General features: G+C 39.0%; 1 protein-coding gene and 1 pseudogene across 3 annotated transcripts in view; one reads left to right on the top strand and one right to left on the bottom strand.

The window, feature by feature from the left end:
• Positions 1-18,924, top strand: part of Cdca2 (cell division cycle associated 2) — a 47,458-nt gene extending 28,534 nt beyond the window's left edge. For all 3 annotated transcript variants that reach the window (XM_041670883.1, XM_041670873.1, XM_041670892.1), the window contains 4 exons: positions 896-978; positions 1,975-2,112; positions 14,840-15,011; positions 17,579-18,924. In XM_041670883.1, coding sequence (XP_041526817.1) covers positions 896-978; positions 1,975-2,112; positions 14,840-15,011; positions 17,579-18,747 — 1,562 coding nt within the window. In that variant the 3' untranslated portion in view covers positions 18,748-18,924. The remainder of the gene's footprint in view (positions 1-895; positions 979-1,974; positions 2,113-14,839; positions 15,012-17,578) is intronic.
• A 633-nt stretch (positions 18,925-19,557) lies between these two features.
• LOC121464354 lies at positions 19,558-26,999 on the bottom strand (annotated as a pseudogene).
• Between the last annotated feature and the right edge of the window lie 816 nt (positions 27,000-27,815).

The raw sequence follows: 27,815 nt of genomic DNA, 5'->3' as shown, positions 1-27,815 counted from the left end.
GCACCAGATCTCATTACAGATGATTGTGAGTAACCATGTGGGTGCTGGGAATTAACTCAGGACCTCTGGAAGAGCAGCCAGCACTCTTCATGACTGAGCCATCACTCCAGTTCCTATTCTTAAATTTTTATTTGTGGTATGACAATATGTTCTTGATTTTAAGGAAACCAAATACTTTGTATGAGAAATTACCACTTCTTTCTTTTTCAAGTCTCATACTTCATAATCACCCACATTTAACTTAAATGCACTTTCTCTGCTTTAAATTGATGTACAAGGGCTGTTGATCTCTTAACAGGATCACTAGTAGACTTCCATCTATATTTGCACAACGGGATTGTAAAGAACATTCCTAAATGACTAACATGGTATTTTCAGTGTATGTACTTTCCAAGTATGTATCTTTTATGATCATGATGAGACAAAGATTTTTTTCTGACACCACACTTGTCGAGTTCTTGGGGTATAAACCTTTATTTGTGTTTTCTCCTTTCGCGGATCCTTTGATGCCTTCCCATTGCTGCAGCTTAGGCTTGTGAGCATAGACTCCAAAGCCATAAATTACCGAGTTACAAGTAAAATGGCTATAGTCTATCATGTTCTAAGCTCTGAACATATTATCATTTATGCCATTAAAAAAACACCAGACATGTCTAAGGTTGTGCAGTTAAGTGTTTCCTTAATGTGTTTGTTATTGCACTCACTCTATTACATTCGGTAATGTGAAGCCTTCTAAAGGTTGCTCTAGATCTCCATCCATTGCTCTTGTTAATTATTTGTGTCTAAATATGATATTAAAAGCAACAGTGACTCAAAACACTATGTAATTCTTTAATTCTCTGGGTTGTGTTAATTTTGTGCTAAGAACCTAATTTTCCTCATTTCTTGGTATCAGGCACTGACACTTGCGGTTCTTTAAATAACCATGAGGAAATAAGTTGTGTCGGTAGACCAACACGGACTTCTCACAAAAGAAAGGTAAGTGCTTATATAAATTTCATGGTATTGAAAAAAAATCCTTGGTAGATCTCTGAATTCAACGCCAGCCTGGTTTACAAAGCAAGTTCCAGGACAGCCAAGGGATATATAGAGAAACCCTGTCTTGAAAAAAAATAAACAAAAAAGAATTAATACTTTGTCTTACTCGGTGTGTAAACCAAAATAATGTCTTACTGGTCTGATTTTAATTCTACTAGAAGAAAATCCATTAGAACAAGGGGTTTCCTTCAACATTTTGTTTCTATAGGAAGCAGCCTATTTATCAGCTTAGTTTTAGATCTATATGATGATAAATTTTATTGTAAATGTGGAGAAGATCCACATGTAATTAAGAGCCAGAAAGTAGTATAAGTACATGCTTCCTTAAACTATGCATTTAGTTTGTTTTTATGGTGGCATTCCACTAACAGGGATAAACATTGCTTCCATGTATTTTGTTTTGGTCATTAAGTTACATGTAATTGGATTTTTGTCTATAGCTTTGTAAATATAAGTGTGCCTATACTATTACTGAATATTCACCTGTCTGATTAGATGAAAATCTTTTAGCATATTTACATTTCATGACTTGTTATAAGCTAGTAACAGTTAAATACTAAGTTGATATTTTCTTCATAAGTATCCAATGAATGAGCCACTAGTTCTAAAATCATTTTTTCCTAATATAATAATCCTTCTGATTTTATGCTTAATATGTTAGAGAATGTTAATTAGGAATTCCCTCTTTTAATTTTGGTTACAGTACCAGTAATGGAACTTGTTACATTAGGAAATGATGGCATATAAAATGGTAAAAGTAGGTAGGAGGTGTGGCTCAGTGATAGTGTGTGCACCAGGCAGAGTTTTAACACTGAGCACTGAAGGTGGGAACAGGCAGGATGAGCCTGTCATAGGAAGAAAGGCTAACATGAAACCTACCATGCAGTGAAAGGTGACTGCCCGTGCTTTGTGTCCTTACAATAATGTTCTTTATAGCGGTTGATGAGTTCTGCAGAAGAGGATGTTTGCAACTCATATGCTACAGAAGCTGAGCCCTCTGAAGAAAAGAAAATGAACAGAAGGAAATCTCAAGAAGGAAAATGTACAAGCAAAGCACTTCCTAGGAAGAAACAGGTAAGGATGCTTTGCACAATTTAATTTACATGGTGTAATACATTTCTTCATTGGCTAGTAAGGGAAGCATGGAAGTAGCTTATTACCTGAGACCAGTTCTGTATCCGCTTCATCTGTGTGTGCATCCAGCCCAGGAAGCAATAGACAACACATTATTGCTCCTCTTCTGAAGTAGTACACTTTTTCCTTCGTGATTCACTATGTAGCTCAAGTTGGTCTTGGACTCATTATTTTCCTCCTTCAACCTTCCCATGCTGGGAATACAAGTATCACGCCCAGTTCCTAAAACCGTCAATGCTTATGATCCTGAGAAGACAGTTGTATGGGGATCTTGCACCAGTTCCTTTCTTGTTTAGTCTTCAGCTTCAGCTCCCCTCTTTCAGGATTGGCTGCTGGGCTTGGTTAACTGAAAAGTATTCAATGCTAACAATTTATTTGTTTGCACTCTGGGTGCTTTTAACAGATCTCCCAGGTCACCAATTTGTTAAGCGCACACTAATCAAACTGCCTGTTTTTTGTGATAGTGACAAAATGTCTATCACAAATAAATGGCTGCAGGCCCAATCCTTTAGGATGGGGCCCACATGCCTTCTTCACACTCTGCTGCCCCAAAGTGTGAAGCTGCACTGTGCCAGTCTGATCTTAGCAACCCTGACACTTAGGGTTCCTCAACCCCTACATCTTTGAACTCTCCTTGTAACTGACCATGAGTGCCATACTTTGCTGTACATGCCTGGTTATCTCATCAAGAGATGAGTGAACCAACTGCTCCTTGGACTTCCAGCCACAGAGTTACTTCTGTATCTAAAGAAAAGATTGGAAGCCAACTTAAAGGTGCCTCACTCTCTGTGTGTTTAGCCGACCCTGCATCTTTCCACCATTCCTTTACCTTTGCTGTTCTGTTGGTCTTGAGTGTCTGCCCTCTGCTGCCTGCTGTTTGTTAGTGCTTCATTAACACCATCTCCTGTCTAGAAATACTTGCTTAGCTCTGACCTCAGTCTGTGTCCTTCCACTTTATTCAGTCCCTTAATTACGTATCCATTCTACCACTAATGATATCCTGGCCCTCAGGCTACTCCTAACTAAGCTTTCTGATATCCACAATTCTGTGTTTCCTAATTTGTCCTGAAATGAACTCTTTGAACTATTGCATCAATTCTTATAATAGTCTCATTTTTGTGTCCTTTTTAGCTGACTTGTCTACTTGGCAGTTTCAACCCCAGGTTTTTTACTCCTGCCATGTAATGCTACTACTGAGACACAGATGTGGGCTTGTTCCATCTAGAGTCGTGGCTTCAGGTGTTACCTGAAATCCCCTCTCATTTTCTGCTTTTCCTGAATGATTTTTCCAATAAATATGGTCAGTGTTAGTTACTAACCTATTAAAAGTTGGTATTTTGCCAGGTGGTGGTACATGCCTTTAATTTCAGCACTCAGGAGGCAGAGGCAGGCGATTCTCTGAGTTTGAAGCCAGCCTGGTCTATAGTGCAGGTTCCAGGACTGCCAGGAGGGCTACACCAAGAAATCATGTCTCAAAAAAACAAAAATAAAACAAAAACATTGATATGTTTTCCATACATTCTTGTCTATGCATTCTTTAGAATTCTACTCTCTGCCCTTGTAAATCATTTACTTATGGTGATTTCATATGCACACGTTTACTAATGGCAAAGTATTAAAACCAAGCCTTCTTGATCTGTTAAGTCTCTCTCCAGCTGCCTATTTGGACACACTATCTAAAGTCATCTCTTACGAGCCTTTAAAAGTCAACATTTTCATAATTATCCGTGTTACCCCTCAGGAAACCCACATAAAAGATTCCATGATCTTCCTCTTATTCCATGAAACAAAAAAAGACTATTTTTCCTTGTTGATTGGCTCAGATACACCCGAGTCATCAAATTCATAAAAAAAAAAAAATTTCCTGCTTTGTTTTCTTTTTTAGACTTAGGGTAATGGTGAAAAATTACCTTGCTTCAAAAGTGTGTGTATGTTCAGTCAATGGTATGCATACCATTTGTTGCAATGAAATTTATTTTTTTAATCTATAGCTTTAAGAAATACAGTTAAAAATAATGCATATATATTTTTTCCTAGCAAATCAGTAGCCAGACAATTCAGGAAGACTAAACATTAGATTGCTCTAATCCCTTCCAGGACCCTGCTGGATTAATGTAATTGGTGTAATTTAAGCAATAAAGGTAGAATAGCAATGAGAAGGGGTGTTAAGCAACAGATGACAGCCTTCAATGAATTTCTAGAAGACAAGGCAGATGGGAGCATGTTGGCGAATAGAAGAGGTGGAAAGATTTACAGTTCAGAATGTGCTAGGGAAGAAACTAGAGGGGTCTGGGAACCAGCCTGCTTGTGGGAATCCCAAGAGACTCTGGCCCAGAATTGACAGGTACAATGGATGGGAAGCGTGAGAAGTAGTACTGCAGAAAAAGATTAATTGAAGTCTTATATGTGAAACAGTCTGCACCAGTTGGCATGCTATCCCTCTCTCCCGCCCTGATGTTCGGAACAGATGTTGTCATCTAGGTTAAAGCCCCATTCTGGCATCTGTAAATTCTCACAGTCTTAACAGCCAACTCTTGCCCTGACACAAAGCCTAACAGCTGAGATACTTTTGTGCTGCACTGCCTTGCCCTGTCCCTACAGGAAGTTTTCAAGGAAAGTTTCCATACAGCAAGGAGACTGAACTAGAACACAGGAAACTCGTGTTCTAGTCTGTTCTTAATTAAGAATCAGATCATTGAGTGGAATCAATATTGTTAAAGAGACAAGTTAAAATACCAGTATGTTACAAACAAAACAAAAACCTGACCTCAGAGAAGTCAACTATGGACTGGAAGAAATACATGTATTTTGTTAGATTTAAGAAATTAAGAAGGGGATTCTATACAAGGGAAACAGAAAAATAATTGGAAATTTAGGAAGTTGCAAGTTGTTCTAAGTCTTCATCTGTCTTCTCTTGGCTCTGCCAACTTAGTACTGGCCCTGCTGAGCCATTGATCTCCACAAGTAATCCATGCCTTTGAACCTGTTAGAAGTAGAAATGGTCACAGTGCTCACTATATGTCACCTATACGAGGATCTGCCGGCATCCCCTAGATTTAGACCAGACTCTCCACTGTTGTTACATGGGATGATTTCAATTTGAGGAAATGCTGTGTCTTGGTCATTAAGCACCTGGGTGCTCCCAGCAGGCAGTTTCTTTCCCAAATACAGGGCAAGGCACTGTTTCCTCGTGGTCAAGAGGAAGGGCAGTGTCTTACTCAGTGTTGTATTGCTGTGAAGAGACAACCATGACCAAGGCAAGTATTACAAAAGAAAGCATTTCATTGGGGCTTTTTAAAGTTCTGAGGTTCAGTCCATTATCATCACAGCAGGGAACTTGGCAACATGCAGGCAGACATGGTACAGCAGAGTATTTGAGAGTTCTACATCTGGATCAGCAGGCAGCGGGAAGAGTAAGACCCTGGACCTGGCTTGAGCTTTTGAAACTTCAAAAGCCCACCCCAGTGACACACTTCCTCCAACAAGGCCTCATGGCCTACTCCTTTCAAATAGTGCTGTTAAACCAAGCCAGGCAGTGATGGGCACACCTTTAATCCCAGCATGGGAAGCAGAGGCAGGCGGATCTCTTGAGTTTGAGGTCAGCCTGGTCTATGAGAGCTAGTTCCAGGACAGGCTCCAAAGCTACAGAGACACGCAGTCTCAAAAACCACACACAAAACCAAAAAAAAAAAAAAAATCAAATAGTGCCTCTTTCTATGTACCTATGGGGGCCATTTTCATACAAACCACTACAGCCAGTGACATCAGCAGAGACAATTTCTGATTTTATGGCTCTTAGGCCTCTTAAGGACTTGGGTCTGTGCTACTGCACCTGGCTGGTTCCTGAGCATTGCAGGTGACTGAAGCAGAAGAAGCTCACTCCATGTAACTGACCTACAGACCACTGTGGTAAACTCAGGGGCAACCTTCCACAAAAAGCCTTACTAGGATTCCATTAAGGGGCCCAGCATAAGTTACCAGGCTAAGTGAGATGAAAATGGGCCAACACTGAGAGCAACTGTCCAGGAAGTTTTGGGCCTGGAGATATACGGGCTCCTTAAGTTTCTGACCACTTTTTCAGTGATACCTGTAGAGTTCCAAACTTCTGCATAGAGTCCTGCACTTCTTGCTCTCTTTACTCACTCAAGTCATGTTCCCTTTTTATCTTGTTCACATTTGAGCCTTATTTGGGGGATTATAAATAAATAAAGGAAAAAAGAAAAAAATCCTAAGTAAAAGACCATATCTGAAGGAAGGCAGCAAAGAATCACTAATGGAGGCATTAAAAAAGAGAATTCATGGCTTCCGCTTTGATAACCCTGACACCAGAGTTGGACACAGTGGTCTTCTGGTAGAGATGTTCATGTGCTGTTTCTCCACAATATGACCAGAAACTCATGTCTCAGATGGTTTGATGGCTGTCTGAATGCTGATCTGGCTCTCTATCTATCTATGTATCTCTCTCTCTCTCTCTCTCTCTCTCTCTCTCTCTCGCTCTCTCTGGTTTGGTTTGGATTGGTTTTTCAGGACAGGGTTTCTCTGTGTTTAGCACTGACTGTCTTGGAACTCACACTGTAGAGCAAGCTGGCCTTGAACTCAGAGATCCACTGCACATCTGATCTGGTTCTTTTGAAAGAGCAACAGTAGAAAAGTGATGGGAAGAATGGCCCTGTAGCTATTGAGGCCTGGCCTTCCATCTGTGTGTGGCAGGTGACTTGTTGTAAGAAATACTCAAGTATGCTTTTTTGCGCTTGTTTGATTCACGCTTCATCATTGGTTGAAGAAGAATAAATCTGGAGTTCTGTCTTTTTTTTTTAAGATTTATTTATTTATTATGTATACAGTGTTCTGTCTGCATGTATGCCTACAGGCCAGAAGAGGGCACCAGATCTCATTACAGATGGTTGTGAGCCACCATGTGGTTGCTGGGAACTGAAATCAGGACCTCTGGAAGCACAGTCAGTGCTCTTAACCACTGAGCCATCTCTCCAGCCCAAATCTGGAGTTCTTTAATGTTGTATTAACTCACTGTTTGCTCATATTTAAAGAAAAGGTTTAAATCCATTTTCACCACACCTCTCCCCCCATACACACACACACACACACATATATATATATATATATATATATATATATATATATATACATACATATGCACATATCTAATATATATAGCAGTAGTCAGACTGGAGAATAAAGGAATTTCTAAAAAGTAGAGTACAAGAAGGACTTATAGGAGAGTTATCCAAGAGACTTTACTGGAGCTCAGAAAGAGCAGGGGAGGGGGGAATTTTAGTAGAAGAAATTGAAAATATATTATTTCTCAAAATTGAAACGAATTTTCAAGCTAAAGGGACCTAGGAATGCTTGGTGTCTTAGTTACTTTTCAATTGCTATGATGAAACACCAGGGTAACTTATGAAAAAGTTTAATTGGTTTTAGTATTTAAGAGGATTAGGGTTTAACATACATTATGGAATGACAGCAAGTGACAGACAGTTGGAGCAGTAGTCACGAGCTCACACACACACATCTCCATCTGCAAACAGGAAGCAGAGAGATCTAAAATGGTGCATATCTTTAACTTCTAAACCCACCCCAGTGACATGTTCCCCAGTAAGGCAAAACCTAATTCTCTCAAATAGCCGCTAGCAAGGGACCAAGAATTCAAATGCCTGAGACTTATAGGAGACATCTTATTCACACCACCACGCTGGTACATTAGAAAGGCAGGGCAGTGTGAAATTAAAGAACATATATAAGAAGAAGTGTAAACTTTGCTTATAAAGAAACAATCCAAGTGGCACCAAATTACTCAGAAATTAAAATGATCCCTGAGTGTACAAAGATGCTCAAACTGAACTTTCAGGGACCATTTGGTCATCATAAGTCCCCCTGTGACAGGAGTTAACAGAGATTTAGAAGGTGGAAATATATATACATTGCTAGTGGGCCAAAAAGATGCACTCAGATTTCTTTGAGTGATGCAGATCTGTGCAGAAGTGAATTTGGGAGGATCTGGCTGAATCTAATATTCATTTCCGCTTCTACTTGGCATTCCTGGTTCTGAGAATGCCTCAACGATCCACTGAAAAATACAAAAGGATATGTGTCCAAAGTCATTTATCATATCACTGTAAAGCAGAGGATTAAACACAAGCCAATGGCATCAGATTATGACACTTGATTGATAACTGTCCACCAAATAAATTTACAAAGCTGTAAAAATAGTGAAGAAAACTTCCATATGCTGCTATGGAGTGATGCCAGAATACACTTACTTATATACTTAGCAGAAAACGGCAGTTATAAACAATGTGTATAAGAAACAGTTATTGCTTGTCTCTCACTATGTCACATTTTCAAGTAGCATTAAAATGAGGTCATTTGGGTTGGACTCTGATCAACTCTGTTGTCCCTATGAGAAATCGAAATTTGGATACTAGAACCAAAGGAATGGACTTGTAATGACACGGGAAGAGACCATCTACAAAGCAAGGAGTAGTTAGGACTAACCAGCCAGCACGTTGATCTCGAACTTCAAGCGTTCAGAATTGTGAAAATAAAGTTAGCTTACCAAACCTGCGATGACTTTGGCAGGTGGGTCTAACAATTAAACTATCATTATCTAAGATAACAAGAACATGTACATATTTATGCAAACATGCATATGCTAAGTGTTTTAATTCCCTTTTTTTTTAAAGGAAAAAAAAGCTCAAAACATGTTATCCAGGTATGGCAGCACAGCTTAATGGATAAATGTATTTATCACCAAGCCCAAGGACTTGAGTTTGATCCATTTAATTCTCCTGGTGGAAGGCTAAAACCAGTCCCTTCAGAGATGTCTGCTAACTTCCACATACATGTCATGGCACATGTGTGTACACACACAGACACACACACAAGTAATTTAAAAGAAAAAAAGGGGGGGCAGGAGAGGTGGCTCAGTGGTTAAGAGCACTGGCTACTCCTCCAGAGGTCCTGAATTCAATTCTCAGCAACCACATGGTGGTTCACAACCATCTATAAAAAGATTTGGTGCCCTCTTCTGGCATGCAGGCACATGATGGCAGAATATTGCATACATAATAAATAAATATTTTTTTTAAAGAATTGAACTTACTGTCTTCTCAAGACTGGTAGCTAGAATAGAAAAATACATGTCATTTTTTTAGTTTTGACTTTAAAATCATGCACATGTTTTACATGACTACAAATCAAGAGGATTCTTTAAAAATTGAGATTAAATAAACCAATTTTGCTATATTGAGTTTGCAGCTTAACCTTCTTTAAAAGAAGAACCAGCAAATTTTAAATTTTAAACCTGCAAATTTGTATATGTTATGATATGCTTAAGGACCAAAAATAACTGTAAAGAAGCAGTGTGAGACACTCATTGATAGAATTTGGTTTAAAATATTAATAATTTTTATTGTCATTAAGAATTAAGACTTCACCTGGCAAACTGGCTGAGTGATTAAGAGCACTGATTGCTCTTCCATAGGACCCAGGTTCAATTCCCAACACCCTTATGGCAGCACACAGCCATCTGTAACTCAAATTCCAGGGCATCAACCTCCTGTGTTCCAGCCTCTGAAGGCACCAGACACATTCGTAGTACACAAACACATGCATACCAAAATGCTCCTATGCATAAAAGAATTTAAAAACAAAATATCAAGGCTTCACTATGAGATAGAAGATTATAGATCAAAGTTAATTTGAAGGAGTAGTATTGGTATGAATTCACTGATATTTTCAACTTAAAAGAATTTTCTAGCTTTTTCCATTGAAAGTAAGGAAGAACAAGTGACTCTGGTCCCACTGCTATACCTACCTGTAAGAGACTAAGGGTTTTATGGAGAAAAGGATTCTCAAATTTAGAGCGCTGTGTGTAGAAAGTGAGCCTGGGTCTCTGTACTCTAGTGCACAAAGGAAGCTCAAACAACCAGGGTCTTATTAAAGAAGAACAGTTGATAGAGTCATTACAGAACACTGAAACACAAGCATGGCATAGGAAATACCATGTAAGTTTGTAGTAATGCTTTGTCTAAAAATGCATTGTCATACCAGTTCACCTCTCTGAACATGGAGAATGAAATCTGAGCTCCGTTTCAGGTAAATAGGTGATGAATTGGTTTAGCTCATGAGTGAGAAATGGATCGTCTGAGGTGCTAAAATTAGTAAATAAATTGGTGGGACATCAAAATAAACATTCAGTGAGTACGAGGCATTGTGGAGTAGGAAAAAATATGTTCAGACTACATATGACAAAGGATATCAAAAATATTTAAGGAACCCAAAAACAAGAAATTAGTCAAACTTTAAAAATGGAAGATGACCTGGATAGTACTTCTCACAAGATTATATACAAATAGCTAACAAATACATGAAATGGTGCCCAGTGATACTAGTCAGGGAGAAGGGACTTGAAATGGATGTGAGGCCACCTCACACCTCTTGAGCTGGGTGTTGTAGAAAGATATTGGGTTCTGTTGAGAATCTAAAGGAAGGTAGTCGTGGAAGACACCGTATGACCCGCAATCCCACTTCTAGCTGTGGAGAATTGAAGTCAGCTTGTCAAAGGGAAGCTGTACTTCCATGTGTGTTATTCCTACATGTATTTAACCTAAGTGTACATGGAAGGACAGGTAGGAAAAAAGGTGTGTTTAGACACTGGGCCACACCTTGTCGCAAACATGAACTACTGTCGTCATTTGAAACAGCATATATTTTTGAGCCTGGAACTAGCTCTTGTAGACCAGGTTGGCCTTGAACTCACAGAGATTCACCTCCCAAGTGCTGGGATTAAAGGCGTGCGCCACTACCATCCAGCTGCCAGGATTGTTTTTATTCTTCAGGTTTCTTTTGAGACCAAAGTTTATCATGTTACCTTGGCTGGCATTGGACTCCTGGGCTCCAACAGTCCTCCCATCTCAGCTTTTTTGTGGTGGAACTACATGCACTGACTACACACCTAGCATTTTTTTGTTTTGTTTGTTTTTAATGTGTTTGGGTTCATGTATATATGTGTACCATCTTGTGCCTCATGCCCACAGTGGCCAGAAGAGGGAATGCTATCCCAGTTCAAGAAACTGGAGTTACAATAGGTTGTGAACTGTCAAGTGAATCTGGGAATCAAACCTTGGTCCTCTGCCAGAGCAACCCTTAATCACTGAGCCATCTTTCCAGTCCCCTCCCCTGACTATTTTTAGGCAATTTCAAAACCATTTGTTGTTTAAGTATATCTTAATTATGTGACTAAAACAAATGATAATCGTTGATTTTTGCCTTCGGCCCTGTGTGAAGAATACCTGATCTGGAAGGGAGTGGAATAGAAATAGAAGCAAGTTCCTTCCGTTGTCTTCCATACACTCCAGAGCCTGAACCGACCTTACCATTTTCAGATCACATGGCTCCCTCTGGATTCCTTATGTCTTTGGCTACTGTGCTATAAGGAAGTCTTTTGTTGTCGTTTGGTTTGTTTTTAATATTCAAGTAAATTCCAATTTTTGGTCAGTTTTTAGGCTTTGTCAGATCTTATGGGTAAGATCAGTGCTTAAATGCCCTGTTATGACAAACCTCTTAAAACAAAATATTCATCCTTATTCACATGTCTTAGATAGGGTTTCTATTACTGTGATGAAACACCATGACTAAAGGACAAATTGAAGAGGAAAGGGTTTATTTTGCTTATACTTCCATATCACTGTTCATCATCGAAGGAAGTCAGGACAGGAACCTGGAAACCAGAATTAATGCAGAGGCCATGGAGGGGTGCTGCTTCTGACTTGCTTATCATGGCTCAGCATGTTTTCTTACAGAACCCAGGACCACTATTGGCTCTTTCCCCTCAATCACTAATTAAGAAAACACCCTACAGGCTTGCCTCTTATAGAGGCATTTTCTTAACTGAGGTTCCCTCCTCTCTGATGTCTTTAGCTTGTGTCAAGTTGCTATAAAACTATCCAGCACGTTAACATTTAGCAGATTTTGGTTAAGCTCAGCACAGTTCATTTTGTTTGACATTCATGTTTTCAAAGTATGTAAGGTCATAAGTATGCTAATTAGCTTGATGGAGCCATTCCAGAGTATATACATTATCAAAACATTGTAAGCCATAGGCACTTTTAGATAACAATTTTGTTTCCTTATGGTATTTTTCCTCTCTCAAAGTAACAGAAAGGAATTTGGAAGATTCCTAATAGCTAGGTGCTGGCTATTCTAATATGGGTATTGGTCAAGGCCTGTGTTAATCAGTTCGCATTCAAGCTTCTTTTATTACTTGTTCTTAGAGAATTTCATACAGTATACTTTTATCATATTCTTTCCTGCACTCCCTCCCCCAGCTCCTTCCAGAACCTCCCCTCTCCCTATCCACACAACTACGTTTTTTCTCTCTCTTAAAAAAAAAGGAAGAAAAAGGCCACTAAAAAAACATGGAGTCAGATTTGTGTTGTCCATCTACTCCTGAGCATGAGGTCTGCCATGTGGCTGACATACCCAGTATCCTCTGTCCCTTGAAGAAAACTGATTTTTTCCTTCCCCTACCACCTATCATTTGTAAATAGCTTTTTGGCTAGGGGTGGGATTTACCCACTTCCCCTCCTTCATGCTGGGATTTTTGCTGGCTTGAGTTTGTGCAGGTTTTGGACATTCTGTCTTGATGACTTAGCCATGGCCTATGTGGAGTATCCTGCTGTGACTCCCATTCTGCATGAAGGGACAATGGGGTATTCATTTGACATTGCTTGGCAGCTAAGTAATAGACTCTGAACCCAGAATCCAAATGTTTCTCTTCTGTAGCACATCTGTGAACCCCACCTTAAAATATTTCTTTTCTCTTGGCTTCCCCATCCACTGACCAAGCCAAATTTCTTCATCTAGTCCATGAAATGTCAACAGATGTTCCATAAAAAAGAAAGTTTAATGGAAAAATATTTACCCAGCGCTTTTCTTATGTGCATAGAGATTATTTATGCTGAGAACTTCTCACAGAATTATATGTTAAATGTATATTGCATATCACCAAGGGGAACATTTATCTTGTAGCATTCTAAAACTATTTTTGTGTGGAATATTGTATTTGGTTTTATTTTTACAAGTTATCTATAGATATCTTGAGGAACACACAGTTCTGTGCCATTTCTGTGTTCTTGAATCTCATCCATTCCCTTACACTGTTAGTTTACCCTAAATCTTGTAGGCTCTTTCTTGAGTATAAATTCGCAGGTGTGTTTGCCCGCCTTAGCGTAGAGAAAGCAATGCTTTTCCTGAAGTCACTGTATTATACAAGGTTAATTATGTCTGCTTCGCTGCTGTTCCTGCATGGATGCCAGGGCTGCATATGCCAGCTGCCACCTGTGCTCTGTGTTGAGTACTTGCAAGTATGTTTCCTGTGCTGCACCACCAGGACAGTTGCCCCAAGATCACAGTGAACATTGTGCTTTCTGTGCGTTTTGAAAGCCTGTCAGCAGCTGGGTCCTCCTCTATGTTCCTGTAGTCTGACATGGTATCTACGGGTGGTGACTTTACTCTTCGACCAGGAAGCCTTAAGGCCACATCCTGTTTACTTTAGTTCACACAGCACATGTTATCAACTGGCTTTGCTTCCATAAGTGTCTGGATGGATTCGCTTTCTTGAAGTATTAACTGTCAAAAAAATAATGTTTTGTATTGAAAGTTTGAGAATATATTTCATCCCTTTTGTTAGTAAAAGTCTTGTATTTCAATATAATGCTATAATGTCCTTAAAGTTTTTTTCCATTTGGAACTTTTTTAAATAAAACTATTTCTCAGTATTGGTAGGGCATTATGAATCAAATATAATCCTACATTCCATAAGTTATTAAAGTATTTTTTTAAAAGTCTGGATAGTCACATTTTTTATAAGTCAGATGTCTTATTGTGGTCTCTTACTGTACTAGAGCTCAGAGCCTTTTGCATGGTAGGCAAGCACTCTGAGCTCTGTCCCGAGCCTGTGTGACCTCTTTGTTTTAATCATGATTAATTCATTTATTGTTTGCATAAATTCATCCAGATTTATGTTACCTTTCAATGTCATCTAAGCACCTGCTGTCTCTTCAACCAGGTTTATGAACAGAAAGCAGCCTCCCATAGCACTTCAGTAGATAATTCATGCTAGATTAGATATTTTATTACGTATGTGTTTTGCCTGTGTGTGCCAGGTGCCATTGGGTCCCATAGAACTGGAATTACAGACAGTTGTGAGCTGTCTTCTTGGGTGCTGGGAATTGATTGATCTCAGAAGAGCAACCGGGGCTCTTAATTAAGTAATCTTGGATTATTATGCCTAGTTACAAATAATCTCATTAATTAATTCTATGCAACACTATACCATCTAATCTGACATTTTACTTTGACAAATACTCTGGAAATCGAGAAAGTTTGTGCATTATCATTTGAGTTTGGATTCATATTTTATCTGACTTTATGTAAGCTACCTTTCTCTTGCTGTCATTTGAACTCCATTTTTTAAATGGAATAACTGATTTTAAGTTTTTCTAAAAAAAAAAAACAAAAAATGCACAACTTTAAAAGAATTTACTGTGTAAATGCTAATTAGAAATATGTATGGAAGGGCCAGAACTGTGCAGGGGGGCCTACATCATTCTCAGTCACAGTGTCTGAATACGTATCTTTTCAGGTTCTAAAAAGTTACAGAAAAAAGAAAAGAGGGGGGAAGAAGAGTGTTGAGAAATGCTTATATGGGAAAAGAGACATTGCATCCAAGAAGCCACTCCTGAGCCCTATCCCTGAGCTGCCTGAAGTCTCTGAAATGACAGCTCTGGCTGACTGCACACAGAGGACATGTTCAGGTGCGTCTCTCAGTCTGAGCTTATTTTCTCTCACCCCCTCCATGTGCTCTCTCTTACCTTTTCCCATTCACTTTTATTTAAAAAAAAAAAAAAGATTGAATTCATTATCAGTAAAGGAAGTTGTAGCCTGTAATCTGTGAGGAGTCTAGGCTTTATCAGAGTCTGGTGAAATCTTCATCATTTTTATCAGAAAAATTCAAACACAAAATTTGCATGTAATTTTGTGGGAGATTATTTCTGTTCATTTACTTTTTACTGTATTTTGATTGTGTGGCTCATCACAAAGTAGGCAAATGATCGCTTTTTAATATATACATCTTAAGAGTTAATGACAGTGCCAGATGGTAGCAGCACACATCTTTAATCCCAGCACTCGAAGAGAGTCGGATCTCTGAGTTCAAGGCCAGCCTGGTCTACAGAGATTTCCAGGACAACCAGGGCTCACAGAGAGCCCTGTCTCAAAAAACTGAAGAAAAAAAAGAAAAGAGTTAATATCAGAAATAGGAAAGTAGAAAAACTAGCCTTATAGCATTTCCTTGCAATTATAATCTAGAGATGTTTATTTGTAAGTTGGTCTTGATTACCTTGAGAGTTACTGTTACAAACAAGTGAAGACCAAGGTGATTTATATCCTAAGATTTATTCATTCTGTGTGTGTGAGTGTTTTGCCTGCATGTATGTATATTCATTATATACATGCCTAGTGCCTGCTGTAGCCAGAAGGAGGGCATCAGATCCCCATAACTGGAGTTGCAGATGGTTGTGGGTTGCCGTGGGATGTTGGAAACCAAACCCACATCTTCTGCAAGAGTACCCAATGTTCTTAACCCTTTAGCCATCTCTCTAGCCCCTTTAATGTGTAAGTTTAAGCTGAGTTTTTGTGCTTAAACTGTTATAAAAAGTACCCCCCCTTTAGCATGTTGATTTTTTTTTTATATGTAGCCATTTTAAAGTAGTTACCTTTGTCTAATTTCATATCACCTTAGCATGCATTTTTTAAAGAATTCGAGATGAATGATATGTGTGTCACTGTAGACTGGCTTCTGCAGGCATCTTAACTTGAGGGCAGAGCAGGAGTTTAACACATACTGAGAATTACTCATTCCTGGCTTCTTTCTTTTGCTCTTGTCCTGTCATATGGAGTGCTGTGAAATGGGAGGTCTGCCATTTCTACCTTCTTTTAATCTGGCCTTGATTCTTCATATCTATTAAAATAGATGTTACTACCTTCATTACAGGAAAATACTTTGACTTTCAATGGTTTTAATCTGTAATTGCTGTTGTCACCTGAAAAGAAGGTTTAAGACAATTTATTTTCATCTCTCTCTATAATGTTTACTGTCTAACATCTCTTTTTTCTCAGGATGCTATAAAAATATACCAATACTAATTTTAAAGTAATAAAAGATCCTAGCTAATATGGTCATTGTAAATCATGACTTGTGTGAATCTCTAACTTTACATACTATTTAACATACTCTCATCATGAATGTATTTTTTCAGATTGAAATGTTTTTGTTTTTTTAACTTTAGGCTCAGCTATATTTTATATAAATCTTCCAGCTTTGATTTAATTTAAAACATCTTTTATATTCATTTGAATGACCAACTAAAAACATTATTTTAGATAATAGAGATAGGATCTAATAGCATTGATTTAGAATCATAAGAACAGTGATTCTCAACCTGTGGGCCGCAACCCCCTTGGGGACCAAATGACCCTTTCACAGAGGTCACCTAGCACCATTAGGAAGCACAGATATTTACAATCACAGCAGTAGCAAAACTATAGTTATGAAGTAGCAACGAAAAGAATTTCGTGTTGGGGTCACCATAGCATGAGGAACTATTTTAAAGGGTCACAGTATTAGGAAGGTTAAGAACCTCTGCTTTAGGACGACATGTCCCTTCTCAATCTCAGACCTTACTAATGGCTTTCTCACCTATGAAGTACTGCAAACATAGAGAGCTACATGTGATGTTCTTGTCTGAAGAATGAAGCTTAGTCGGAAAGGAGGGGACTTTGAGATTGGGTTCCATGGCTCTGTTTACTTTTTATATTTTTTTGTATCTACTTGAATATATTTTATGGGAATTCTTAGAAGCCATGACACCTGCACATTTCAGCTGCTATTCTTCATGTACCTTAGAATTCTGATTTTATCACCTTGTTTTAAGAAGGCTTTGATAGAAGAATTTAAAAAGAGTGATATCTGTTTTTCAGTAAGTAAGAACTGTTTCACACTATTGCACCTTTTAGTATGAGAAGCAAATTAAAGAAAAGGAAACTAACACAGCAGTCTCATTTTCATAGTCTGAACTTGCGTGCTTTATTATTCCATAGTTGAAAACTTGTTTTCTTAACCTATGGACTGGGACGGTAAGGGACGGAGAACAACAGATGTGTGCAAGAACAGTGTGATGATTGTAGGTTGTGTACTTTCTGAAAGCTTAAAAGACTGTGTTGCATAGAGCACATTTGTGTATGTGTAAGTCACAGACTGCTCATTTCATAGGCATTACACTGTTCCTTTGTAACTGAATTTAAGTGTGTTTCTATGCCATAGATGATTTCAGCGTAAGTGGTGAGCTGGAAGAAGTGGTCTCTCTTGAAATTCCCGTCAAAAGAGAGACACTCTTACCTCTGGAGGAAGGTTTGCCTGAGCTGGATCCAGCCTTTGACCAGTCTCGTGTATCTGAATTGTGCTGCTGCTTGCTGCTGGGCACTGCTGCTTCTGAGGAAGGCACAAACCCCAACAACAGGGACACAGGCAGAAACAGTAATTCCAGAGCAGAAAGTAAGTGTCAATGTGCAGAGGAGCCAAAAACTGAGACCAAGACTGAAAGCAATTCTGTGCCTTGTGCTTATGTGACCCAAGAGCACATTGTGTCAGATAGTCCAAAGCCTCTGTGTAGTCCTTGGTGCCAGGAATTTTCCAAAGATGATCAAAATACAGAAAATCTTTGTGATAGCCTTACGGTTTCAGAGAATATGAAGTGTGAGAAAGAGAGTGCATGCTCAGCTCTAAAGGGGAATCTGCAGTGTGATCCTTTCCCATCTGACTCAGAAAGGGAGCCTAATTGTTCAGAAGATATTCTAGTTAAAAATCTAAATGAATCTACAAGCCCCAGTAAGAATGCAGGAAGGAAACATGCAGAGAACGGCCGCATCACGAGTGGTAGAGGAAGGAAACGAAGATACTCTAGGAACTTTTGTGAGAGACAGAGTTCATACCTGGAACAGAACGGTAACTCTGCATCTTCCCGCAGTGGGGAAAGCTCTTCAGAGGTTATTGTGGGGAATCCCCAGCTTTGTGAAGATTTATCTGCCGTCCTAGAGCAAAGCTTTCAGAGAGCAAGCACTAAACCCAAAGTGAGACGCAGCTCAAGGCTCCAGGGAAGCCTGCAAGATACAGGGCTTGTATGGATGTTGCCTCTCACTCCTCCCACATCCCAGGAAACGAAAAGGAGGAGGACAATTTGTGCCTTTGACAGCAGAGGATTTGAAAGTATGTCCTCTTCTAGAGAAGAGACTATATCCTCGGGACAAAACCCAGGTGCCCTGCCGTCCATCCCAGGCAGTGAGGGCCAAGGTGTTGGTTCTTCTAAGCTACCTGGGAGGAGGAGGAAGAGCATCTGTGTATCTACACTCCCAAATGCTGAGAGTACCACTGAGCCACCAGGCTTCAAGAGAAGATCCTTTCTCAAGAAGGGAGAGAGCTCTCAACTGCCATGAGGGGGCTGGGCACAGGAGAACTGGTCCTGGAACTGACAGTTTCACCTGGCATTGGCTCTTAAAAGGAGGGATCTCAGCTTCCTCCCTGCTACTTTCATCCCTGTTCAGCTTCAGTGCATTGCTTGTTTCTAATAAAAAGCATTTGAGTTGTGATGACTTTGAGTAGAAGTAAATGAATTTCTTCATCATCCAAAAGAAAAAAAACCTATTGTATATCTTCTCCCTCCAAATGCTAAGTAGGTTTATTAGTCTTACTGAAATGTTCATTTTTAAACTCAGCAGTGTTTCTGCATTTTTTTTCAGTTTCACAGAGCACATTTAATCTTCTACATTTGAAAACAGTACACAAAAATAAATCCATGTAAATAGTAAAACTGAGGATCTAAGTTAGTGCTTCTCTGTGTTAGAGGGATGACAGCTAAGTAAATGATACTGTCTCATAATGTTACCATACTTAAAATAAAGTCAGGTTAACTACTTTGGATGTCTACTCAGGAATGATCAAACTGCTTTTTAAGAGTGCATAGTTGTCTTGATTCACCTGGTTTCTCAGGGACTACTTATCACAAAATTCTGGAATGATACTTTAATGCCAGGGGTGGAAAAATGCTGATAATTACACTTTGAACCCTTTCCTTAGTGAAATGAAAAGGCCATGGAGGTAAAAGCCAATCCCTCCCAACGGCACAATCTTTACGAACACCCATTTCTGTATACAAAAGTCTCTCAGCTTTCTTCAATGTTGACAGCGTTTCCCAACAAGGCCCCTAAGTATGAGATGACAGTGACAGTGCTGAGGCCTGCCACTTGTTACAGTCCTTTCTGAAGACACTGAGGATAGAGTTTAGTTGTGGCACACTCAGAATGGCTGCCAAGGCCCCACAGTCAATCCGGTCTCATACACTTTCATCCACTGACCAGCAATGTCATCAGACCTGTAAAGAGAATTTTTCCTACTGGTTCTGAAGATGTGTTCTTTTACGGTCCCTTGAGTAGCTTGGACAATTAAAGGGAGCTTATTCTGGAAAAGTACTAGCTTAAGGTATGGATTCCTAGGTTGATCACATGGAAAGACCTTACAAGCCCATTTATTTAGCTCTGTATCATAGGCTTCTACAGTAGACACACACTGATGATTTCCACAGGTTCCAGCTATGTAGTAGATGGAGTCTTTGTACACAAATGCCAAGCCCTGAACTCTAGAAACAGTCATGGGGGTTAAAAATCCCCAGTAGTCTTTTTGTGGCTCATAGAAGAGGAAAATTCCCCCTGTAAAACATAGACCTTTCCTTTGTGTTCCACAGCATTGTGAAACTCCCTGCAATCGGCATGGCACAGGCAGTATCCGACAGTTCTCTCTGCTGCCATAGTACACCACAGACTGCAGGGAGTTTCTTCCATCGCCTTCATACACATGCCCTCCAATTGCCTACATTTTACCACTGAAGTGCATGAGTTTGCAGCCTATTCTGGCCTGAAGCAAGGATGGCTTGGATAGCGATCTATTGATGAAATGGTCATACATCTAAAAAAATCACTTTCTGTCTATGATCAATGGAGACCTCACTGCTGCTTGACCTGTACCCTCCTGAGATGTAAATGTCATTATCTGGTGATAGAAGGATCCCAACTTCTCTTAAGTCATTTGGCGATTTGCATAGTTTAAACTCTTCTGTGACAATATCTAGACAAGGCACTGTTTGTTTCTTTCGTGTGTGTGTGTGTGTGCAGCATCAAAACATTTCAGAAGCACTCATTCCAAGCCTCTGCATACTATGGCCTGTGCAAACTGAGGTGAAATTTTCTTGATAAATATATTTTCCATCAGAGGAAAACATACATTTGGCAAAAATTTCTGGAAAGTGTACTTCTCTTTCATTCTGCTTATGTTCACACCATCTTCTAATGCTCTCATAAACGTGTTCTTCCCGGTCGATCTGCCTTTACATTATTGCTATCTAGTATGCTTAGGAGTTGGTCTTTTGTCAGCTGCAGAAACTCTTTCCTTTGGTGACACACAGAAACTTTTTACGCATGTGTTGTTTTGATGACCTCATGACCATAATGATCAGCAAAGATAAAGACTCCGGTAGAATTTTGTGGGTCCAAATGACTAATCATATTCTTAGCACATTGGTCTTATATGGAAGGAATTTGGGAGATGCTAGCTATAGAGAACAAGGCTTGAACATTGGCCTCTGTCAGAACAACTCTAGAGGTATAGGCACAATTCAATACTAAATCCATTGCTTTTGCTTTAGCACTGATGATTCAAACTCTCTGAGTCCTTTTGGGAGGGCCGCTAGTGAACATGGGTCTGGGGGACCACGTAAGACCTGGGGAAGGGAGGGAGCAGAACTGTGTTCTCACATGCTAACTGAAGCAGGGTGCAGCAAGGACGTCTCTGACAGGAGAGTTTCCCATGATCCACCTCCACTACAATGTTTGGCAGCTGAAACATGAGTTTAATTGGTTTTTTTAAATGGATATTTGTTGAGCTTTACATTTTTCTCTGCTCCCCTCCCTGCCTTTACCCCCCCTTCAATCTTCCCCCAAGGTCCCCATGCTCCCCATTTACTCAGGAGATCTTGTCTTTTTCTTACTTTCTACTTCCCATGTAGATTAGATCTATGTATGTCTCTCTTAGTGACCTCATTGTTGTCTAAGTTCTCTGGGATTGTGGTTTGTAGGCTGGCTTTCTTTGTTTTATGTTTAAAAACCACGTATAATTGAGTACATGTGATAATTGTCTTTCTGTGTCTGGTTACCTCACTCAAAATAGTGTTTTCCAGCTCTATCCATTTTCCTGCAAAATTTTAGATGTCATTTTTTTCTGCTGTGTAGTACTCCATGTGTAAATGTACCACATTTTCCTTATCCATTCTTTGGTCGAGGGGCATGTAGGTTGTTTCTAGGTTCTGGCTATGACAAACAAAGCTGCTATGAACATGGTTGAGCACATGTCCTTGTGGCATGATTGAACATCCTATGGATATATACCCAAAAGTGGTATTACTGGGTCTTGAGGAAGGTTGTTTCCTAATTTTCTGAGAAATTGCCACACTGACATCCAAAGGGGTTGTACCAGCTTGCATTCCTACCAGCAATGCAGAAGTGTTCTCTTTTCCTCACAACTTCTCCAGCATAAGTTGTCATCAGTGTTTTTGATCTTAGCCATTCATACAGGTGTAAGATGGAATCTCAGAGTTGTTTTGATTTGCATTTCTCTGATGACTAAGGATGTTGAACATTTCCTTAAGTGTCTTTCAGCCATTTTAGATTCCTCTGTTGAGAGTTTTCTGTTTAGGTCTTTATTCCATTTTTTTATTGGATTATGTGTTCTTTTGGTGTTCAATTTTTTTAGTTCTTTTTATATTTTGGAGATCAGACCTCTGTCCGATGTGGGGTTACTGAAGATCTTTTCCCATTCTGTAGGCTGTCGTTTTCCTTTGCTTTACAGAAGCTTTTCAGTTTCAGGAGGTCCCATTGTTTCTCTCAGTGTCTGTGCTGCTGGAGTTATATTTAGGAAGTAGTTCCCTGTGCCATTGTGTTCAAGTGTACTTCCTACTTTCTCTTATAAGGTTCAGTGCGGCTGGCTTTATGTTGAGGTCTTTGATCCATTTGGACTTGAGTTTTGTGCATGGTGATAGATATGGGTCTATTTTCATTCTTCTACATGTTGATATCCAGTTATGCCAGCACCACTTATTAAATATGCTTTCACTTTTCCATTTTTTTTTTTTTTTGCTTCCTTGTCAAAGATCAGGTGTTCGAAGATGTGTGGATTGAAATCCGGGTCTTCTATTTGGTTCCATTGGTCCTCCTGTCTGTTCTAATGCCAATACCTGGCTGTTTTCAGTACTGTAGCTCTATAGTAGAGTTTGAAGTCAGGGATTGTGATACCTCCAAAAGTTCTTTCTTTTATTATACAGAATTTTTTTGGCTATCCTGTTTTTATTTATTTATTTATTTATTGCTTTTCCATATGAAGTTGAGTACCGTTCTTTCGAGGTCTTTAAAGAATTTTGCTGGGATTTTGATGGGCACTGCATTGAATCTGTTGATTGCTTTTAGTAAGATTGCCATTTTTACTTTGTTAATTCTGCCTATCTAAGAGCATGGGAGATCTTTCCAATTCCTGGTGTCTTCTTCAAGGATTCAAAGTTCTTGTCATAAAAGTCTTCCAATTGTTTGGTTAGAGATAATCTGAGATATTTTATGCTATTTGTGGCTATTGTGAAGAGTGTTGGTTCTTTGATTTCTTCCCCAGTCCTTTTATCATCTGTGTACAGGAGGGCTACTGATTATTTTTTTTTTTAATTAGTCTTGTATCCCTGCTCTCTCCAAGACCTTTATCATGAAGGGATGTTGTATTTTGTCTAAAGCTTTTTCGGCATCTAATGAGATGATCATGTGGTTTTTATTTTTCAGCTTATTTATATAGTGGATTATGTTGACAGATTTTCATATGTTGAACCATCCCTGCATCTGTGGGATGAAGCCAATTTTACCATGGTGGATGATGGTTCTGATGTGTTCTTGGATTCAATTTGCCAGTATTTTATTTAGTATATTTGCATCATGTTCATGAGTGAGATTGGTTTGTAATTCCCTTCTTTAGTAATGTCTTTCTGTGTTTTGTGTATCATGGTAATTGTAGCCTCATAAAGAGTTTGGCAATGTTCCTTCTGTTTCTATTGTGTGGAATAATTTGAGGAGTATTGGTATTATTAGTTCTTCTTTGAAAGTCTTGCAGAATTCTGAGCTGAAACCATCTGGTCCTGGGCTTTTTTTGGTTGGGAGACTTTTGATGACTGTTTCTATATCTTCAACCGTTATAGGTTTGTTTAATTTGCTTATCTGGTCTTGATTTAATTTTGGTAAGTGATATTTATCCAGAAAGTTGTCCATTTCCTTCAAGTTTTCCAATTTTGTGGAGTACAGGTTTTCAAAATATGACCTGATGATCCTCTATATTTCCTCCTTGTCTGTTGTTATGCCCACCCTTTTTATTTCTGATTTTATTAATTTGGATATTCTCTATCTGCCTTTTGGTTAGTTTGGATAAAGGTTTGTCTATTTTGTTGATTTTTCTCGAAGAACCAACTCTTTGTCTCTAAATAAAATGGTTCTTTGTATTGTTTTCTTTGTTTCTACTTTGTTGATTTCAGCTCTCAATTTGATTATTTTCTGCCATCTAGTTCTCTTAGGTGAGTTTGCTTCTTTTTGTTCTAAAGTTTTCAAATGTTCTGATAATTCACTAGTGTAGGATTTTCCCAGCTTCTTTATGTAGGCATTTAGTGCTATGAACTTTCCTCTTAACACTGCTTTCATTGTGTCCCATAAATTTGAGTATGTTGTGTGGTCATTTTCACTGAATTTTAGGAAGTCTTTAATTTCCCCCTTTATTTCTTTTTGACCCATTGATGATTCGGGTGAGCACTGTTTAATTTTCATGTGTTTGTAGGTTTTCTGGAATTAGTATTGCTCCTGACTTTTAGTTTTAAAGCATGGTGATCTGATAAGGTACATTGGCTTATTCCAATTATTTTGTGTTTGTTGAGGTTTGTTTTGTTACCGAGTATGTGGCCAGTTTTTGAGAAGGTTCCATGAGGTGCTGAGAAGAAGGTATATTTTCTGTTTGGATGGAATATTCTATAGATGTCTGTTAAGTCCATTTGAGCCATAACATCTGTTAGTTCTCTTATTTCTCTATTCATTTTTTTGTCTGATTGACCTGTCCAGTGGTGAGAGGGAAGTGTTGAAGTCTCCCACTATTAGTGTGTGTGGTTTAATGTATGATTTAAGCTATAGAAGTGTTTCTTTGACATAAGAGGGTGCCCTTGTATTTGGAGCATAGATGTTCAGTATTGAAATTTCCTCTTGGTGGATTTTTCCTGTGACTAATATGAAATGATCTTCTTTGTTGCTTTTGACTGATTTTAGTTTGAAGTCTATTTTGTTAGATATTAGAATAGCTACTCCCGCTTGTTTCTTAGGTCCATTTGATTGGTATATTTTTTACCAACTGGTGTAGGAAGTTCTTTTGTTCATGTGTTGCTTTCATTGGCTAATGAATAAAAAAATTGCTTTGGGCCTGATAGGGCAGAACTTAGGTAACCGGAGTAGACAGAACTGAATACTGGGAAGAAGGGCAGAGTGGCAGACACCATGGATCTCCTGCCTGAGACAGACGCTGGTTAGAATCTTGCTGGTAAGCCACAGCCATGTGGCAATACATAGATTAATAGAAATGGGTTAAATTAAGATGTAAGAATTAGCCAATAAGAAGTTAGAGCTAATAGGCCAGGCAGTGTTTAAATTAATACAGTTTCTATGTGATTATTTTGGGTGTAAGCTAGCCGGGTGGCTGGGAAAAACAAGTGGGCCCTCTCTCCTTGCACTACCCAACCCTTTACTCTGAGACACTGTCTTTGAGGTTGAGATGAGTTTCTTGTATGCAGAAGAAGGATAGATTCTGTTTTCGTATCCAATCTGTTAGCCTGTGCCTTTTTATAGGTGACTTGAGTCCATTTACATTAAGGGATATTAATGACAGTGATTGCTATCTCCTGTTAATTTAGTTTCCATTGTCGGTGATGATAATTTGTGCATTTTTTTTCTTCAGGATTTGCTGTTATGAGATCATCAGTTGTGTTTTTGTTGGTGTAGCCATCTTCCTTGGGTTGGAGTTTTCCTTCTAACATTTTGTATAGGGCTGGGTTTGTGGCTAGGTATTGGTGAAATCTAGATTTGTCATGGAATATCTTGTTTTGTCCTTCTATGGTGATTGACAGTTTTGCTGGGTATAGTAGTCTGGGCTGGCATCCATGGTCTCTTAATGTCTGCATAATGCTTGACCATGACCTTCTGGCTTTCATTGTCTCCAATGAGAAGTCAGGTGTAATTCTGATAGGTCTATCTTTATATGTTACTTGGCCTTTTTCCTTTGTAGCTCTTAATATTCTTTCTTTACTCTGTATGTTTAGTGTTTTGATTATTATGTGGTAAGAGGACTTTTTTTTGGATCCAGTCTATTTGGTGTTCTGTAGGCCTCTTTTATCTTCATAGGCATATCTTTCTTTAGGTAAGTTTTCTTCTATGATTTTGTTAAATAAATTTTCTGTGCCTTTGAGTTAAACTTCTTCTATACCTATTATTCTAAGATTTGGTCTTTTCATGGTATCCCATATTTCATGGATATTTTGGGTTAAGCTTTTGTTAGATTTAATGTTTTTTTAACTGATGAGTCTATTTTCTCTATTGTATCTTCAGTGCTTGAGATTCTCTCTTCCATTTCTTGTGTTCTGTTGTTCATGCTTACTTTTGTGGTTCCTGATCTTTTCCTCATGATTTCTGTTTCTATAATTCCTTTGGCTTGTGTTTTCTTTATTGTTTCTATTTCAGTTTTCAAGTCCTGGATAGTTTCTTTTATATGTTTGATTTCTTTTTCTTGGTTTTCTGTAAGTGATTTGCTGATATCTTCCAATTTTTTGTTTGTTTTTTCCTCCATTTCTTTAAGGGAATTTCTCATTTCATCTCTTAAGAATTTCAAACATTCCCTTGAAGTTATTTTTTAGGTCCTTTTCTTCTGGTTCCTCCATATTTGGTTGTTCAGGTCTTGCTGTTGTAGGGTCTTTAGGTTTTACTGGTGTTGTGTCGCTCTTTGTGGTGTAGTGTGTGATCTTACCTTTTCTACTCATCGTTCCCTCTAATAGGTGTGGTTGTGGCTGTCTGAGATTCTGTTGAATAATCTTCTAGGTGCCAGTGAATCCAAAGCTCAGATAGTTGTTCCTCGTGGTATAGTCAGTGTTCTAGTTACCCCATTGGTTACTCCTGTTCCTGGAGATAGCTCAGCCCTCCTGTGCTTTGCTCTGTTCCCTTGGAATTTGCTGTCTAAGACCTACTTTGGCCTAGGCTGCTGGCTTTGAAGTGTTTCTGTAAATCCTGGTCTGGATCCCCTCCAGCAGAAGTCCTTGGCTTGGAGTTGGACCTGTTCTGGTGGAGATCGCTCACTCTGGATCTTGTCGCTGGCTCAGTCCTGATCTGCCAGTGTTCCGGAACTGGGTTGGCTCCCAGGACTGGATTTGCTCCTGGCTTCTGCTCCCGGTGGAGCTTTTTTCTTCAGACCTTCCCTGTCCTAGGTGGCTCATTCAGTCTGTACATTGTTTTGAGTTGTTAAGAACACTGCGAGCATGGCAGGGGTCCATGGTTTCATTGGTTGTGTCTGAAGGTAGAATCCCATTCCTTGTTGGGGAAAACATACTTAAATGGCCACCTTCTTGGGTCAGGCCTGTAACTACACTCCTGGTCCCCTCCTCAGGCACCCTGCCAGGTGGCCATCTCTCCAAGGGGCCCCTCAGCAGATGTCATTGCACTTCCGGGTTCCAGCTCTCGTGTTTTTGCACTTTTATTTGTTGTAAATATACATTGACCATTGAAGGCTTAAGCTGTTCAGAAAAACATCTTTTAGATGACTTATTCTTTTCTTTGGGTTCAATTTAAGACCAATTTTGACTTGGTTTTCCATCTCAAACCAAAGTTTTCCTTTGGTAGTTAAGTGAAATTGAGGCCCTACATTGAAACGTTTCTTTAATGACTGTAACTCTATAGATCCATTGTTATAAATGAAATATATTTAGAAATGACTATGCCCTCATTCTTCCAGATTGTTCAAATCAGTCACAAGTAAGTCAGAATTTAACTGTTTCCTATTAACTTTATTTTGAAAAGTAGAAACTTAAATGTGTTCTAGAGAACTTGTTTACCAAAGTAAAGGATGCTGTGGGTCACTGATTTGTTTAAACAGCAGTTGAAACATTTCCTAATATCCATAAGTCTGTCCCTCTGAGTTTAGCTTTCCCAACTCCCTAGCTTTGGTGACAAAAATTTAAAAATCTAAACTGCCATATATCCGGAATCTGTGAATGTACATAAATCATCTTATCATTAAACAATGGTCCCAGAAATCCTTTAAATCACTAGCTCCCCTTCAGCCTGATAGCAGAAACATGTTAACAAATAGAGCTCCCTATAAATAACACAGCAGGGAAGAAAGCTCCCGCTGG

This window comes from Microtus oregoni, unplaced genomic scaffold, assembly GCF_018167655.1.
Source record: "Microtus oregoni isolate MIOR12 unplaced genomic scaffold, Mior012 000001F_ref0000356, whole genome shotgun sequence".
Lineage (NCBI taxonomy): Eukaryota > Metazoa > Chordata > Mammalia > Rodentia > Cricetidae > Microtus > Microtus oregoni.
This window is presented reverse-complemented; position numbering and strand designations above follow the sequence as displayed.